General features: G+C 39.0%; 2 protein-coding genes across 2 annotated transcripts in view; one reads left to right on the forward strand and one right to left on the reverse strand.

Moving 5' to 3' along the window:
- Window positions 1-15,218, reverse strand: part of NT5DC1 (5'-nucleotidase domain containing 1) — a 127,765-nt gene that overhangs the window by 95,785 nt on the left and 16,762 nt on the right. The window lies entirely within an intron of this gene.
- On the forward strand, window positions 8,553-15,130 carry COL10A1 (collagen type X alpha 1 chain). Its single transcript, XM_054279496.1, has 2 exons — window positions 8,553-8,691; window positions 13,236-15,130. Exons 1-2 carry the CDS (start codon window positions 8,553-8,555, stop codon window positions 15,128-15,130), a joined length of 2,034 nt encoding a protein of 677 aa, XP_054135471.1.

Here is a 15,218-nt window from a genome sequence, read left to right on the forward strand (position 1 = left end):
GAATTACACTGATGGAGTATCTGTGATCTGTGGAGATCACTGTCAATGGGTGCAGAAGTCATTTCATATCACCCTCAGCAGGAGTCCAATTTTAAATTTTGTTTTTTCATCATTCAATGCAGTATCAGCAGGGAAACTGGAAACAGGATGAAGTCTGGTCAGGCTGTCTGTCATGAGTTCAGGAATCTCTATCTTTCCTGGTATCTTCACATGTTTTTGTATCAGTTGTTTGGAAAGTATCTGTTTCACAAATGAGTCTCTTTATATAACTCTCTTTTGGTCCTCAAGGCTTTGAATGCAAAAGACTACTAGTAAAGTTCATAAAAAGAGATCATCCCTCATATTCATGTGGTATTCCTCCTATGGAGGCAGATGTCCTACAAGAAAAATTGAAACTTGTGATTTGAGTCAGGTAATACAGCAAATGTCACCTATAAAACTTTGTAGGTTTTCTGTGACAGGGCTGACACTGCATTAGCACTTCATTAAAAGCAAGTAATTCTGACTCCCCTATGTGACAATACAATGCTTGTAAAAATTCAATTTCAGCTAATTGAAATGAAAACTAGTCTATTACTAATATCAGGAACACTTAGGCTTCGTGGACTCAAGCTTATTTTGAATAAGTGAGAGAGCAAAAAAATTTATACAGAATCATAGAATCATTTAGATTTCACAAGACTTTAGGATCATCTAGCCCAACCATTAACTCAGCACCGTGAGTGAGTCCAACCATGTCCCTAAGCACTACATCTACAGGTCTTTCAATACCTCCAGGAATGGTGACTCCACTCCTTCCCTAGGCAGTCTGTTCCAATGTGTGACAAACTTTTTGTAAAGAAATTTTTTCTAATATCCGATCTAACAATCTCCTGGTGCAATTTGAGGCCATTTCCTCTTATTGTATCACTCTCCACTTAGGAAAAGACACTGGAACCCACTGTAACTTCTTTTCAGGTAGTTGTAGAGAGAAAAAAGGTCCCTCCTGAGGCTCTTTTCTCCAGGCTAAACTAGTTCAACTACTTGTCAACTACTCCTCACAGGACTCGCACCCGCCTTATGCACATGCACCCACCAAAAGAATGTTTCAAAGTTTCAATTTAAATAAATTAAAACAAAACAGCAATATTTAAAATGCAAGACTTAATAAAACAAACAAATCCCTTATTTTTAAAATGAACTCAGACAGCTTTTTATTTGTTCTGGTTGTAAAAGTCTGGATTTCCCCCATTGGCACCTGTCTTTAAACATGGAAGTTTAAAAACAACTTTGTGCCAATTGTCCAAACCACAGCAGGTAGTATAGTCAATGAATGAGACTATTCAGCAGGCTGACTACATGCTCCAGTGGCTACACTTGAAAAAGTAGCTCAGTTACACCTATTTTTGACCAAGTATTTGGAAGATTCCCCTAATTATGGGATACCAAAGGAAGCTGCATGAACTTTTTCACCTTTGGGATAGCAGAAGTTGTTCTCATTCTTTTTTTCCATGGTTTCTACTTTATTTGCTGTGGTTCAGGGCACTCTGACAGAAACCTTGAGTCCAGCAAGCACAGAGGTAGAAAAAGATATTAAATAATCTAATAAAAATCAGTAAAAATATAGAGCACGAATTAAAAAAAAAGGAATAAAAATAGTCCTCACTGGGAAAATATGACTACTTAGCATATTTACATTTCTATGTGAATGTTTTTTTTTAAACAAGAACATCAGGTACTTACTAAAATAGAAAGAAGACTTGCAGCAATTTGTAAAGACTAATGATCTATTTAACATATTTAAAAATAATTTTAAACATACTGTGAGATGACATGGACGTACAGAAACAAGCCTCCATCCTCCATCACTCCCAAGAAAGTCTGACTGATTTTAATCCAAATCAAATTCTTAAAGAAATGTTTTATAAACCATTGCATTGACACAACTGGGAGTGCAATCAACGTTAACCAAAAGGCTGAAAATGAGCATCTTCAGCCAGAATGGACTAGAAACCTCTTCATCTGGTTATGTTTAAGTAGCTCCAGAAAGAGTTTTGTGGAACTCCCTTGTCAAAATCCAAAGCAAAATCTTTGCATTTACTCAGGCTATTTAGTGACCAGGATCCAGGAAATTTTATTTTCCTCAACTGTATAACAAGTTAATGAAATACTTCTGCTCTTTTTCTTCATGCAAGTCCTATCATCAGTTGCATGTTTGCATTTTTAAACAGAACTAGTGAAAATACAAAACTTCATATAATTAAACATTTACACTAATTAATTAGAAAAGCATTTGTGAAAGAAAGGATGAATATTTAATATATAAACCCAGCTTTGTCTTTTTAGTATCTTGAAACTGATCAGTTTTCAATTAAACCCACATATCTGATAGGAGTTACAAATTAATTTATTCATTTAAACAGTATTTGTTGTTTTTACTTTCAGAAGCAAGGGAGGGAGAAATAAAAATGAGGGCAGAATAAGGTCAGGCAACAGGATATCCAAGGAAAACATCTTTTCTAACACCAGTACTTCTCTTTGGTATCTTTTACTCAGTTACCAGAAATTCTCTAAGGTGGGTGAGGATTGTCGTATCTTCATACAATCCTAGCAAACATGGTGATAAACAATGTAGTGCTGTTAGAAAGCAATAACCAGTAATACTGTTTGTCTCAGAGGACTGTTTCATCAAAAATTCATGTCTGTCTCAAAGCTTTCTCTATAAGCTATGCAGAATACATCTTCTCTTGAGGTTTCAACATGGTTATTCAGTGTCCCTGCAAGTTAACTCAGTCAGAATACAACTATAAATATTTAACTGGGTGTCATCTATTTAAATATATTGCTACACTAAATAGAGCTCTTGTGATCAACAGTTACTTGAGCTGAACAGAATAAACTGGTCAGCAGTCAGTTTTGCAGTGCCAGAAAAAATACACACCATCTTTCCATTACTACTTGAAAGGAGGACATTTACTCAACCACAATTACAAGTGTTAAAAGAGTACAAGGACTTAAAGTCTATAAAAAGACTACAACAGGACTGTAGGAGTAACAGAATTTGTTTTGCTTTGTTTGTTTAAAGAGAATTCTTTATTATATCTCAAAATATAGATACAGATAGGGCTGCACAGCCCCACACACTAGCTTAACAAGCCTCTTAATTAAAAAAGACGGCATGCATTCTAAAACTCAAAATAAATCTTATTTATTTTTCAATTAAAAAGGTAAATATTTCCTTCACCAAGATGTTTTCTAGTCCTGTGCAGTCCAAGCAGCTAGCACTGGAATAGAAAATACCCTCCACGTAAATAGAATATAAAAATATTCTATATTCAAATATAAAGCATAACAAACAGCAACAAAACAAAGAAACAACCACCCAGATTTCCCACAGCTATCAAGCTAACAAATTTTCCTTTTACCCATTCCTTTGTGTCCATTTGACTGTGGGCAATAAAAAGCTGGAACCCCTCTGTATTAGCTTGGCCCGTCAGGTTCAGTGGAACACTTTGCTGCTCTGCACTCCCACTGAGGCCTTACCCGGCTGCTATAGTGGGAGGATGAGAACACTTCTCACCACTGTGTGACAGAAAGGGATAGAGGACAGCTTTAAACCATGGAGTTGACATGATTTATAAGTTTCCAAAGTGCCATAAAGCACACCACAAACTAGAAATCCAATTATTCCTTTAATTTCATGGCAGGCTTTCAAACTTCTTGTGGAAACTCTTAAACACCTTTCTTCGAAAACTTAAAATTGGAGACTGGAGAATTCATTCACCAGAGATGGTGCTAGAAGCTGTTAGAGTCCTTTGCTGTTAGAGTCCTTTCCAAAACTACCATATGTTTTGGGTACAAGCATTTTAATAGAAGAAAACTAGTCACAGATGAGGACATTCTTCAAGGTTACTTCAAGCAGGTAAGAAAATTGGACTTGAGCCAGAAGGAGCAAAAGCACTGTGTCCTATTGCTGACAGTGTTTTGATTTAATATCTCTGGTAACAAATTACTCCCCATTTTTCAGTCGACTTCTTAAATTAAAGGAAAAGTCTCCCACCAGCACATTCTTGACTCCTTCTTCTCAATTGAGATTACTAATCCAAATAAAGGGAGTAAACACCCCTCCACAGACCAGGTTCCTTGAGTATAATTTTTTACCATAAACAGTAATTATAATCTATAACAGCAATTTGAAGAAAAAAAGTCAGGATTAAGACTAAAGGCAAATTATTAAAAACAAGACATATTTCAAGTTTAAGTTGTGAGTTATTACTTTCACAGAACTCTGTTATTTGAAACTAAGCTCAGGGTTTGTGCTTAGATGGTTCAAAAATTAAGATCACATACTCCAAGTCAAAACAATAAATATACTCACATTGAGTATCCTCAGCATCAAGAACATAACTGGCCAGTTCCCAGCTACTGCAAGGACCTAGTACAAGCCATTCTGAAGTTTTGCTTCTCAGCTTTCTTTTTTTTTATTGAAGGATGCATGACAGGGAGTGGTTTATTGTTTTATTACAATTTATGTTTAATTAAGATGTTCTATGCCTCTTCCTTGTGAGGAGTTGCTTGTTGTGGGGCTCACTCAAAGTCACTTTGTGAGTAACTTCCAGGGTTGTGGTGGAAGTCAGTTCCCATTTCCCAAATCATGGTGTCACTTCCATGCTACACGTTTCCACTGACTCTGTGGGAGTAAGAGACCAAAGCAAAAAGGGATTTTGGAAAGCATGAGTAAGTGCACGCTTTCCAGCAACATTCAGCTACAATCTGAACACCCAGTCAGCAAATGTCATGAAACACTGCAGACAGCTGCAAATGGCACTGGAGCCTTTGACTTCAGTACCATTCACGTGGCCCATACGGACTATTTGGAGTCTTTATTGCAGTTAAACTTAGGACTTCAGCTATTGCATCGCCATAATGTGACTACCTTTAAATGGGAAGATGCTGCCAGCACACTACTACTACTACAATACTAAAAAGGAAGTTCTGAAGTAGCAGAATGGATCAAATTTTATTCCTGACGATTACTTCCCCTATTTGTGGGAAGGAGGGAGTGAAGACACCTTCGTTTGTAAGCAAAAACAACTTTCTAAACTTCTTACTATAAAAGAAAAGTATCTGAAGGTTTGTATTTTGAGAACAGCTTTGCAAACAACCTTTCTAGTTTACAATGTGCTGATACTGTATATAGAGATACACAAGTGTGTCTGTTGCACATATTTTTGCAAGGGCAAATACATACCACAGCACACCTTTCATATGCACGCGTAGCACTAAATGCATGTTAGTGCTCTGTCAATAAGAAATAGCCACAGGAGCAGGGAAAACATACACAACCTGTGAACTCCAATTCTACCTCAACTTCCCACATGCACAAAAAACAAAACCTCAAGCCAAAGAAGTGAAGTAAGATAGCACAATAGGGTGGAGCTCAGTTTAATCACAAGGACAACAGGTTTGCCTGTATATACCTTTTGACCCCACAATCATCCCTATTTATGCAGACACACATAGAGACTATTCACCTTCCTGCCCAGAAGGAGCTAAGAGGCAGGAAGTGAGGCTGCTGGGCAAATATCAATGTGAATTATTGGTGCTTTTGTAACACAAGTGTGCCTGCTCTGGGGGTATTTATGAATTAGGCAAGAAATTAGCACAAAACTGTTGTGAGCATGAAACTGTCGCCTGCTGTTCTTAACCAAATATTATCAAATTAGCAACAACCACACTTCCCACTGAAGGCTGTATATTTAAATGCTTTAAAAAATCAAAAGCTATTTTTGGATTTATACAAACCAAAAAAGGAGCTGGAGCTGTGTTTTTTCAAGGAGGAAATAAACTTTATGCCCATATATTTGCTACCTCTGTCAAAAGTGGATGACTGGATCCTCATTTGAGTTCATAGAGACTAATTTTTAAAATAGAGAACCTTGAGAAGCCACACAAAAAGCCTGAGGACAGTTTCTTTCTCTGAAAGACTAGAAGAAACTGAATAAATATGTGGGGAGCAAAAATGTAATCTCAGATATGCAAACTCTCTGAAAATCACTGACCAGGTCAGGCATGCAAGCTTAATGGAGAAAGCAGGCTTTAGTCTGAAGACCCCTGCAGCAAAAATAGTTATTTACAAAAACAGTAAAAGAACAGTGTCTTTTAGAGGATGGCTAAGAATAGAAAAAAAGAACTGTTCAACAATACATTGAATAAATTACTGGCACTTATTAGTGTAAGTTAAAACATTAATCCAGTTAGTCCTCTACTAAGCAAAGGTATTAGCACAACTGGAAACAGAACAGACTTGATGGTCCATTGGTCCCTTTCAGTACAGTAACTTGTGTTCTAGGATGTTTGCCATAATACACAAAAGCCAAAAAACTGAAGACTGTGGAATTAAACAAAGACATGGAGCAGGTAAAATTCAGCCCACGTTAACCTGTCATTCCACAGGATAGCCACAGGGTTCAGGGCCACCAGCTCAGTCTTTTGGTTGGAACAGTAACAGGTGTTCCTACTGTACCTACCATGCATGAGAATTGACAGTAATACACATTATTTATTAGTATACCTATAACTCCTACAAAATTGAATACATACATGAATATCAAAGAAATCTGCAATTAGCAGAAGAGTTTCAATACACAGATAATTTATATGTAGGTGTTTTTTCTTAAAGGAAAGTGCACTACATATTTAATTCTACAGTTTCACCCTTAATCAGAAAACTTGTTTCTTGCCTCTTACTTTAACCTTCAGTTTTAAAATATTATTCAGAGTCATAAACAATTCAAGGACTGAGAGTTACTGCCTATTTAGGACTGAACTTCAATAAAGCGATGCTGAATCACTGTAAGATTTATTAAAAAACAGAAGATGTTACAGTCTCTGGGTATAGTCAATTAAGCAAAACAAGTTTAACAAAATCTCTTAAAGAGCTAAAACTATAACCAGGTTTGATCCACCAACACTAAAACCAGCATCAGTTTAAATTTACTAAACTGAAACCCCCAAACATCACCCTGTGTTAACATTTGCAAAGTAAAGCAGGGTGGATTTCAGTACATTTGTTATAACTGGACACAATGAAGTTTTCATTCTGTAAGTAAACTCACATTTCAAGATTTCATAATACAGAAACATTACTTGCATTATGTGTGTAGTAGTATACCTCAAACATGAACACAGAAGTGTAGAGGTATAACACGAAGATAATCTCCTAAAATAACTGCCTAAAAGTAACAGGTTCTCTGACAACTCTGTTATTAATATCTTAATTGATTTGAAATTTCTCACTTGTATCCCATTGGACAATTACTCACATAAATAGTCTTTAGTTACTCACATAAATGGTCTCTACAAACTTTAGTGGGGTTGCTCCTGAAAGTAACAGCTCACCAAAGCTCAAAATGTATAGGTCTTTCCTTAAAACATTTACAGAGAAATTTAAATGAACACTTGGAATTACTAACCTTACTTACTAGTTCATGATTTCTCCCAGTGTTACCTGTATCAATTCTTAAAACAGAGGGGCCAAAAAATTTTAGGAAAAACAAGTTATGAGCAATACAATCTCATAAATAATAAGAAATCCAATAAAATAATGAGAAAAAAACTAACCAAAAAAAAAAAAAAACAAAAAAAAAAACAAAACACCTTAAGAGAATCTAGGATGACTGCCCAAAATAGCTCTCCCCCACCCCTAAGAAACACACTTATACACACACAGGTAATTACTGCTTACAGATTTTGGGGGAGGAGCTAATGTCCAGCAGTCACCCAACTAAGGGGAAAACCAGATAAATACTCAAGGGTGGCACTTGAAATCATCAGCTTCTGCTCACTCACCAGTGGCAGAACTCCTCCTCAGTAGAGGAGGATTCACTCCTCTACCACTCTGCATTGGAGCTCCACAACACTTTGGTATGTCACAATTTTATTTTATTCTCTTTGGTTTTGAAGGTAACTTCTTCAGGATGCCTGTTTTCTGTCTGGGGAGGGAAGAGGGTTGATATTTAAGGGCCAGTGAAAGCCACCCTCATGCCACTGGGGCTCTTTGTAAGGCTACAGGTAAAAACCTTGCTGAGATTTTTGCCACTGATGTTGAAGAAACCAGGACTTCATCCTTCATTTGCTACAGCATTAGACAGAGGTAGTAAGATCATGGAAGTGTTTATTTATTTTCACTAAAAACTTCTCTTCTTTTCAGGAGTTTTGCTATATGGAGCTCCTGAACTTACTTTGGAGGTCTAGTTAAAATAAAACTCTTTCTGAATACTGTTGTCCTGAATAGACTGCCATCCAATCAAAATTATTCTTTTCCTAAGAGTGAGACTATTGCCTCTAATCTATCCATGCAACAGCTCCATCATTCAAGGTGATAGCAATGCTGATTCCCTTTTTCTTAGAGCAGTTTTCAAAACTAGTGAAAGCAGATGGAAGTAAGCACAAAATATTGTTACTTTTAATACCAATAATGTAAGAAAACTCATCTCCAAAACCAGAGCTAAAAAGCTTTTCTTTACAACAAACTTCCTCAACCTTTTCTAACACAGAACAAATCTGGAACGATGCATTTACAAGTATCTTTACTGCTGCTGTTTTGCCTGAACATTGTCCACGGTGGTGATGGATATTTTTCTGAGCGATATCAGAAACAATCCAGCATCAAGGGGCCACATTTTCTACCATACAATGTAAAGAGTCAAGGTAAGTTTACTATTTTTTCAGAATAAACTAACACAATTATTCCTAGAGGTTCAATACATGAACAAAGGCTCTTTGCTTATACTACTGATATTCAAATTTCACTAACAATTTAGGTTTATTGAAATGATTTTATCACTGCAGAAAGAATTTACAGTGACTCTAGAGTTGCCTCCTACTGACAAAGATGCACACCTGCCACACAAATGTTTTACACAATAAACACCAAAGGCATATAGAGAAGAAACAAAGTTCCAGATCTCTGCTTCAAGAGTGGGAGTAACATAGCATGATTGTGTACATAATGATGTACAACATGCTAATTATTAATTTCTTGATTCAGCACTGGGGTTTCTAGAAACAGACCTGTCACCTAAAGCTTACCTACATTCAGGAAGAATTTTTACATATTTTGTCATGTTATCTGTATGCAAAACAGACCTTAGGTGTGAATTTAAATATATACATGATATATATGGGCAAATGAAGACCCATATGAGGCCTAGAAAGACAAAATAAAATTATATATAGTTGTACAAATGTGTCATAAACTTCTATATAGTTTTTTATCAGTGATTTAAGCTTATGCTTTAATTATCAGGATAAGCACATAGTAATATAACAATTCTAGCTTTAGTATATTTTAAAAACCCTCTTCATTGCATAAATCAGTCTTATGGTAGCTTGGACAGGCAATACATAACTGCAACGCTGTATTGTTTCATCTTATTTCTGGTTATGCTCTCTCTCTCTTTAAGATGAACAGGTGGCTATCCCTAATGTTTGAAACTATTTGAGTTCTGTTTTATTTTTCCATACTTAGGCCAACATCTTCTTCAAAAAACTTGAACTCAAAGCTTCTGATCCATAATGACAATTCAAAATAGTCATCACTAAAATTAATAGTGAATCTTCCTTGTAAACATCCTACCTTACCCCCTGAGAATAGTATTATTTTCTTTCAGACATCATCAGGCTATTCAAAATAGTTTTCTTTTTTTGCTGTATCTCATCCACTTTTAGTTGTAGTAATCATACTTGGGCATTAGCAAATAAGCATTAGCAAATAGGCTTCTCTTCACTAGAAAAAGGACATGGGCAAGTCTGGAGAGCAGAATTGCTGCTCAGGACATTGCATCCACATTACCCTCATTTGGGTGTTTTGATTCAGAATAGGTCTGCACACAGATGCTATGGACTGTCTGATCATGAGCAACACACATGGAGCCCAAAGACACTCTGCTTTCATAGCAGCTGGTGGCAGCACTGGCCCCATACCAATCAGCTCCAACCCACATGCTCCAAGAACCCCTGCAGTGAGAAACAAGTGAGAGCAGCATGGCTGGGAACCTTACCCTCAAAATACTCTCCTGGGCTGTACCAAAATATTGTCATAGTTTCATCCCTTGTCTTACTCAGCACAAGGACTTCCTGGAACCCTAAGACTCCTGGATCAAATTTAGGTACACACATATACAACAAAAATTCTCAATGAGTTTTATGCTTCATTTCCTTCCTCCTTAATTTTTCTTGTGTTTTTCCATGACTTTACTCAGAATAATTTACATATTTATACTATTTTTAAGTGAAGTGTAATATTTACTTGGCTATCCTCTACCATACTTCACTCACTTCTCCTAATAGTGGTTCTTCTTTCCCCCTGTAGAGAAAACATTCGGGAAGGGGGGGAAGCAGCAACAAATTAAGCAAGAATCAGGGTAGACAGAAAAGAGTGTGAAAGGGGGAAATTAATTGTCCTGAGCTAAATTCTCACTTTGTATACAAACACAGAATCTAATGTGAGTGAAAATTCATATTTAGAATGAGAATGATTATATCAAAACCTGAGAAGTACAAAATGCTGTCAATTTAGGAAATGTAACAGAAGACTATATACTAGACCTCAATAGCAGGAACAGCCTACATTTTTACAGACATGTGAGTCCAGTCATTCACAAGTGCTTCACAGATTTTTATTTGGTGAGCAAGCATTGCAGAAGGACTGTTATTCTTGAGTCTGGAAAACAAGCATCCCATAGAGAGATTTTAGAAACATTTAAAGAGGGAAGACTGCTGGAGATCATCACTTCTAATCTGAGATGATCTTGGAAGAATAAAACAGGAGCCTACAGAAGCAAATGAATACAGCTTTTTTCTAGTGAGTTGTTCCATTTGCAAGTATCTGAAGTAGCAATGGCAAGCTTTTCATCATAGCTTACTTTTCCAATTTGATCACCAAACACTGACTTCTATAGATATAGCTACCAATAAATGATCTTTTTGTTTTGTATAGCTTTGTCAAAAAGCAGCCTGGAACTGAAAACAGACCACACAATTTCTGTTGGCAACCAAATATCAAGGCTTCATCTAGTTTGGTGAAATTGTTTAAAAAATCTTGGTCTTGACAGCTCTCCAGAACATAGTTTTTTAACCAGTATCTCTTTGGCTTGAAATATTTGAAAAGCCCACGCTGAAAACAATAATTGAATGAAGTCTCACTATTCAGCAATGCTTAAATAAGCCTTTACTGCAGGTTATGTTAAAGTATACATATTTAATTCAATACACATATGGGGTTTGATGGCACTAGAAATGTAAAGCAATTTTGCATCAAGGTATGTGCTGAGACATGTAAAAGAGTAGCCAATCAATACTTCAATGTTCTTGGTATAAATTCTACTTCATTAATAGATTTAGCAGTCCTCTCCTCAGAGGAATAACCATTGTTTTTAGACAGCACAATTAAAATTACGATCTTAATCTAAAAGCAGCACAACTTCAGAACAATACAGCTCACAGAAAATCTCTATAACAACATGAGTGCTGACAATGCCTTTAATATCTTAGGCAAAACTGGCATCTCTGTGAACCTAGGACTGCTATTTGCATCTAAAATATGGTAAAAGTAATAAGGAGATACACTCTGAGCTAAAGTCTGATGCAATTTGCCATCAAAAAAAATTGTCAATACATCACAAATAAATCACCATGCTTGTTTTCTATGTGTAGGATTTTAACAGCTATCTTCCTGTTCACAGCCTTAAGAAGGATGAGACAGGAAGATGTGCAAAATAAGTTGATATGCATTTGTGCTGATTTTATGCATCAGCAGAAAAGAAAATGCACCCTCTGCACTTTCTAGATAAGAACAATTTCCCTGTCAATACAGGAAGAAGGCAACCTTGCAGACACAATAACAGACCAAAATCAAAAGTATTTCATAAGCATACCTCTATTATTTAAAAACTCCCAACAATATGTAGAAGAATAGTTTCCTCCTTCACCTCACTTTTGGTCCAATGAAACTATCCACATATTGGAAAATGCGGTTTATTATCTAAGAGACAGCCAAACAGTCATTGTATATAATATATATATATACATAATGTATATAACATAATATTATACATATGTATATAATAGATACACAAACTTTCATGTGTGTATATATAGGTAACACTGGTCTTTTCATGGGAGACTGAAAGGAAAAATTGTAGCTGATGCAATTGTTGATCAATCTATAATACTTTCTAAATAAGCATTCAATAGAACGTGTTGCCATTATTAAAACAACAGAATTTAGGCTCCTTTTTGTATCCTTCAGTTTTTATTTTTAAAATGACTTCTTAAATTAACACCCATCATAGATATGCCATTTTGTTCTATAATGCTCCGACTTGTAGTGTAAGACCATTGAAGTAGCCTCACAGTATCTGTGTTAAACTTGTTAAACTTAAATGTAATGTCCAACAAATCAGCATGCCAATTTCAACATAAAGCTGAAGGCTCCTCCCAAGCACACACAAACTAAGCAGTAAGCTTGTCTGCTTATTCCTCTATTTGTGACATTTGGTTAAGTGGCTCCACCTGCTGTTTTGGTAACTAAGAAAATGAAGTAGTATTAATAAACTCCATAACAATGCCAGAATTGTGACAGCAGTAAAATGAATTACCAGCTGTGACCTTGCCACTGAGTGAAATTTTCATGACAGACAAAAGTCTGAAATTTTTATGACAGACAATACCTGAAAATTTTCATATATTTACAAAAGAGCTAGTGCCATGGGCCACTTTAGAAAATAGGGGGCAGGGAAGAACAAAATTCTCACTACTTAAATGTAGCAACAAGTTGTTTCCAAAAAGCTGCTGCACCTGCACAGACAGCTTCCTGTGATTTTACTCATCAAGTCTGATGACCTGCTCAATCTGTTACCTCTCTGTCTGGGTTGCTCCTTCCTTACTTAATAGTCTGCATCTACTTGCACAGCATTTTTTAAGTTCTTTGATGGTCCTGAATGTATTGAAGTAAAAAAAAATTCTAGAAGCCTTATATCTCACATTTCCAACAAATTTGCACTTGTTACTTGTAAGGGCTGTGAAACACTTTTACTTTGAATGTCAGGTTCTCGGTGACAAATACAGCAGCTGAAACTTCACTTACATGAAGTTGAAGTTAAATTAACCCTTCATGCATTTAACTACCATGCTACATTGCCTGCAAATATGTTGTAGATGCCCTGGTTGATCTGGTTTCCTCTCTCTCACAGGTGTGCAGGTAAGGGGGGAACAAGGACCCCCCGGTCCCCCAGGCCCTGCTGGACCAAGAGGACAACCAGGTCCTGCAGGAAAGCCAGGGTTTGGAAGTCCAGGTCCCCAAGGGCCTCCTGGTCCCCCAGGACCACCTGGGTTCTCTGCAGTCGGAAAGCCAGGAGTGCCAGGTCTACCAGGAAAGCCAGGAGCAAGAGGACTAAATGGTGAGAAAGGAGAACCTGGACCTCCTGGACTCCCAGGAGCAAGAGGGCCACAAGGGCCGCCCGGCACTCCTGGCCCCGCAGGACTGACTGTCCCTGGCAAGCCAGGACCACAAGGCCCTCCAGGAGCTCAGGGGCCAAGGGGACCCCCTGGTGAGAAGGGTGAGCCAGGTATCCCAGGAATAAATGGACAAAAGGGAGAAAACGGATTCGGAATTCCGGGCCGCCCAGGTGGCAGGGGTCTTCCAGGCCCACAGGGACCCCGGGGCCCCCCTGGTCCTGCTGGGATAGGGAAGCCCGGTGAAAATGGCCTGCCAGGTCAGCCAGGTCTGAAAGGTGACCGAGGTTTTCCAGGTGCACCTGGAGCAGTTGGTCTCCCAGGTCCCCAGGGTCTCCCAGGTGAACCTGGAGAAGTTGGCATTGGCAAGCCTGGGCCAATGGGACCACCAGGAGCAGCAGGTATCCCTGGAGCCAAGGGACATCCTGGACCTGCAGGGTTGCCTGGATCCCCAGGACTCCCAGGCTTTGGAAAGCCAGGATTGCCAGGGATGAAGGGACACAGAGGGCCTGAAGGTCGTCCTGGCCTTCCAGGACCTAAAGGAGACCAAGGTCCAGCTGGTGTGCCAGGAGAACCTGGGCCAGTTGGGCCACCCGGGAACATGGGCCCTCATGGACTTAAAGGTTTGCCCGGTGAGAATGGCCTACCTGGGCCCAAAGGTGACATGGGCCCTGCAGGACACCCAGGATTCCCAGGAGCCAAGGGGGAACGAGGCCTCCCAGGATTAGAGGGAAAACCAGGATACCCAGGTGAGCAGGGTCTTGCTGGTCCTAAGGGACACGCAGGTCTCCCAGGCCCAAAGGGTGATACAGGCCCTGCTGGGCTACCTGGGCTGCCTGGTCCGATGGGTCCACAAGGAGCCAAGGGAGTGCCAGGCACCAACGGTGAGCCAGGCCCCAGAGGGCCTTCAGGAATACCTGGGATCAGAGGTCCCATCGGCCCCCCTGGCGTGCCAGGAGCCCCTGGTGCAAAGGGTGAGCCAGGAGCACCAGGACTGCCGGGCCCAGCAGGCATTTCCACTAAAGGCTTGAGTGGACCCATGGGACCACCTGGACCCCCTGGTCCTAAAGGCAGCAATGGTGAGCCTGGCTTGCCTGGCCCCCCAGGTCCTCCTGGTCCCCCTGGCCAAGCTGTAATCCCACAGATGCCTGAAGGCTATGTAAAAGCAGGAGAGTCTCGGGACCTATCAGGGATATCTTTCATAAAAGGAGGCGTAAACCAAGCTCTGACAGGGATGCCAGTATCTGCTTTCAGCGTCATCCTCTCAAAAGCCTACCCTGCAGCAACAGTCCCCATCAAATTTGATAAAATATTGTACAATAGGCAGCAACACTATGACCCCAGAACAGGAATCTTTACCTGCAGGACCCCTGGACTGTACTATTTCTCCTACCATGTACATGCAAAAGGAACAAATGTTTGGGTTGCACTCTACAAAAATGGTTCCCCACTTATGTACACCTATGATGAGTACAAGAAAGGATACCTTGACCAGGCTTCTGGCAGTGCTGTCATCGATCTCATGGAGAATGACCAAGTATGGCTCCAGCTGCCCAATTCAGAATCTAATGGTCTCTACTCCTCTGATTATGTTCACTCTTCTTTCTCAGGTTTCCTGTTTGCTCATATCTAATATCCCACTTACCCTGTCCTGACACACTCTCCTTCAGACCGTGTTAACCAGGTACTGCTCTGATTTGTCCTTAGCAGCTCATGCAACT

The sequence above is a fragment of the Melozone crissalis genome, unplaced genomic scaffold (assembly GCF_028551555.1).
Source record: "Melozone crissalis strain CALT ecotype California unplaced genomic scaffold, PUWL_Pcris_2 ptg000027l_1, whole genome shotgun sequence".
Lineage (NCBI taxonomy): Eukaryota > Metazoa > Chordata > Aves > Passeriformes > Passerellidae > Melozone > Melozone crissalis.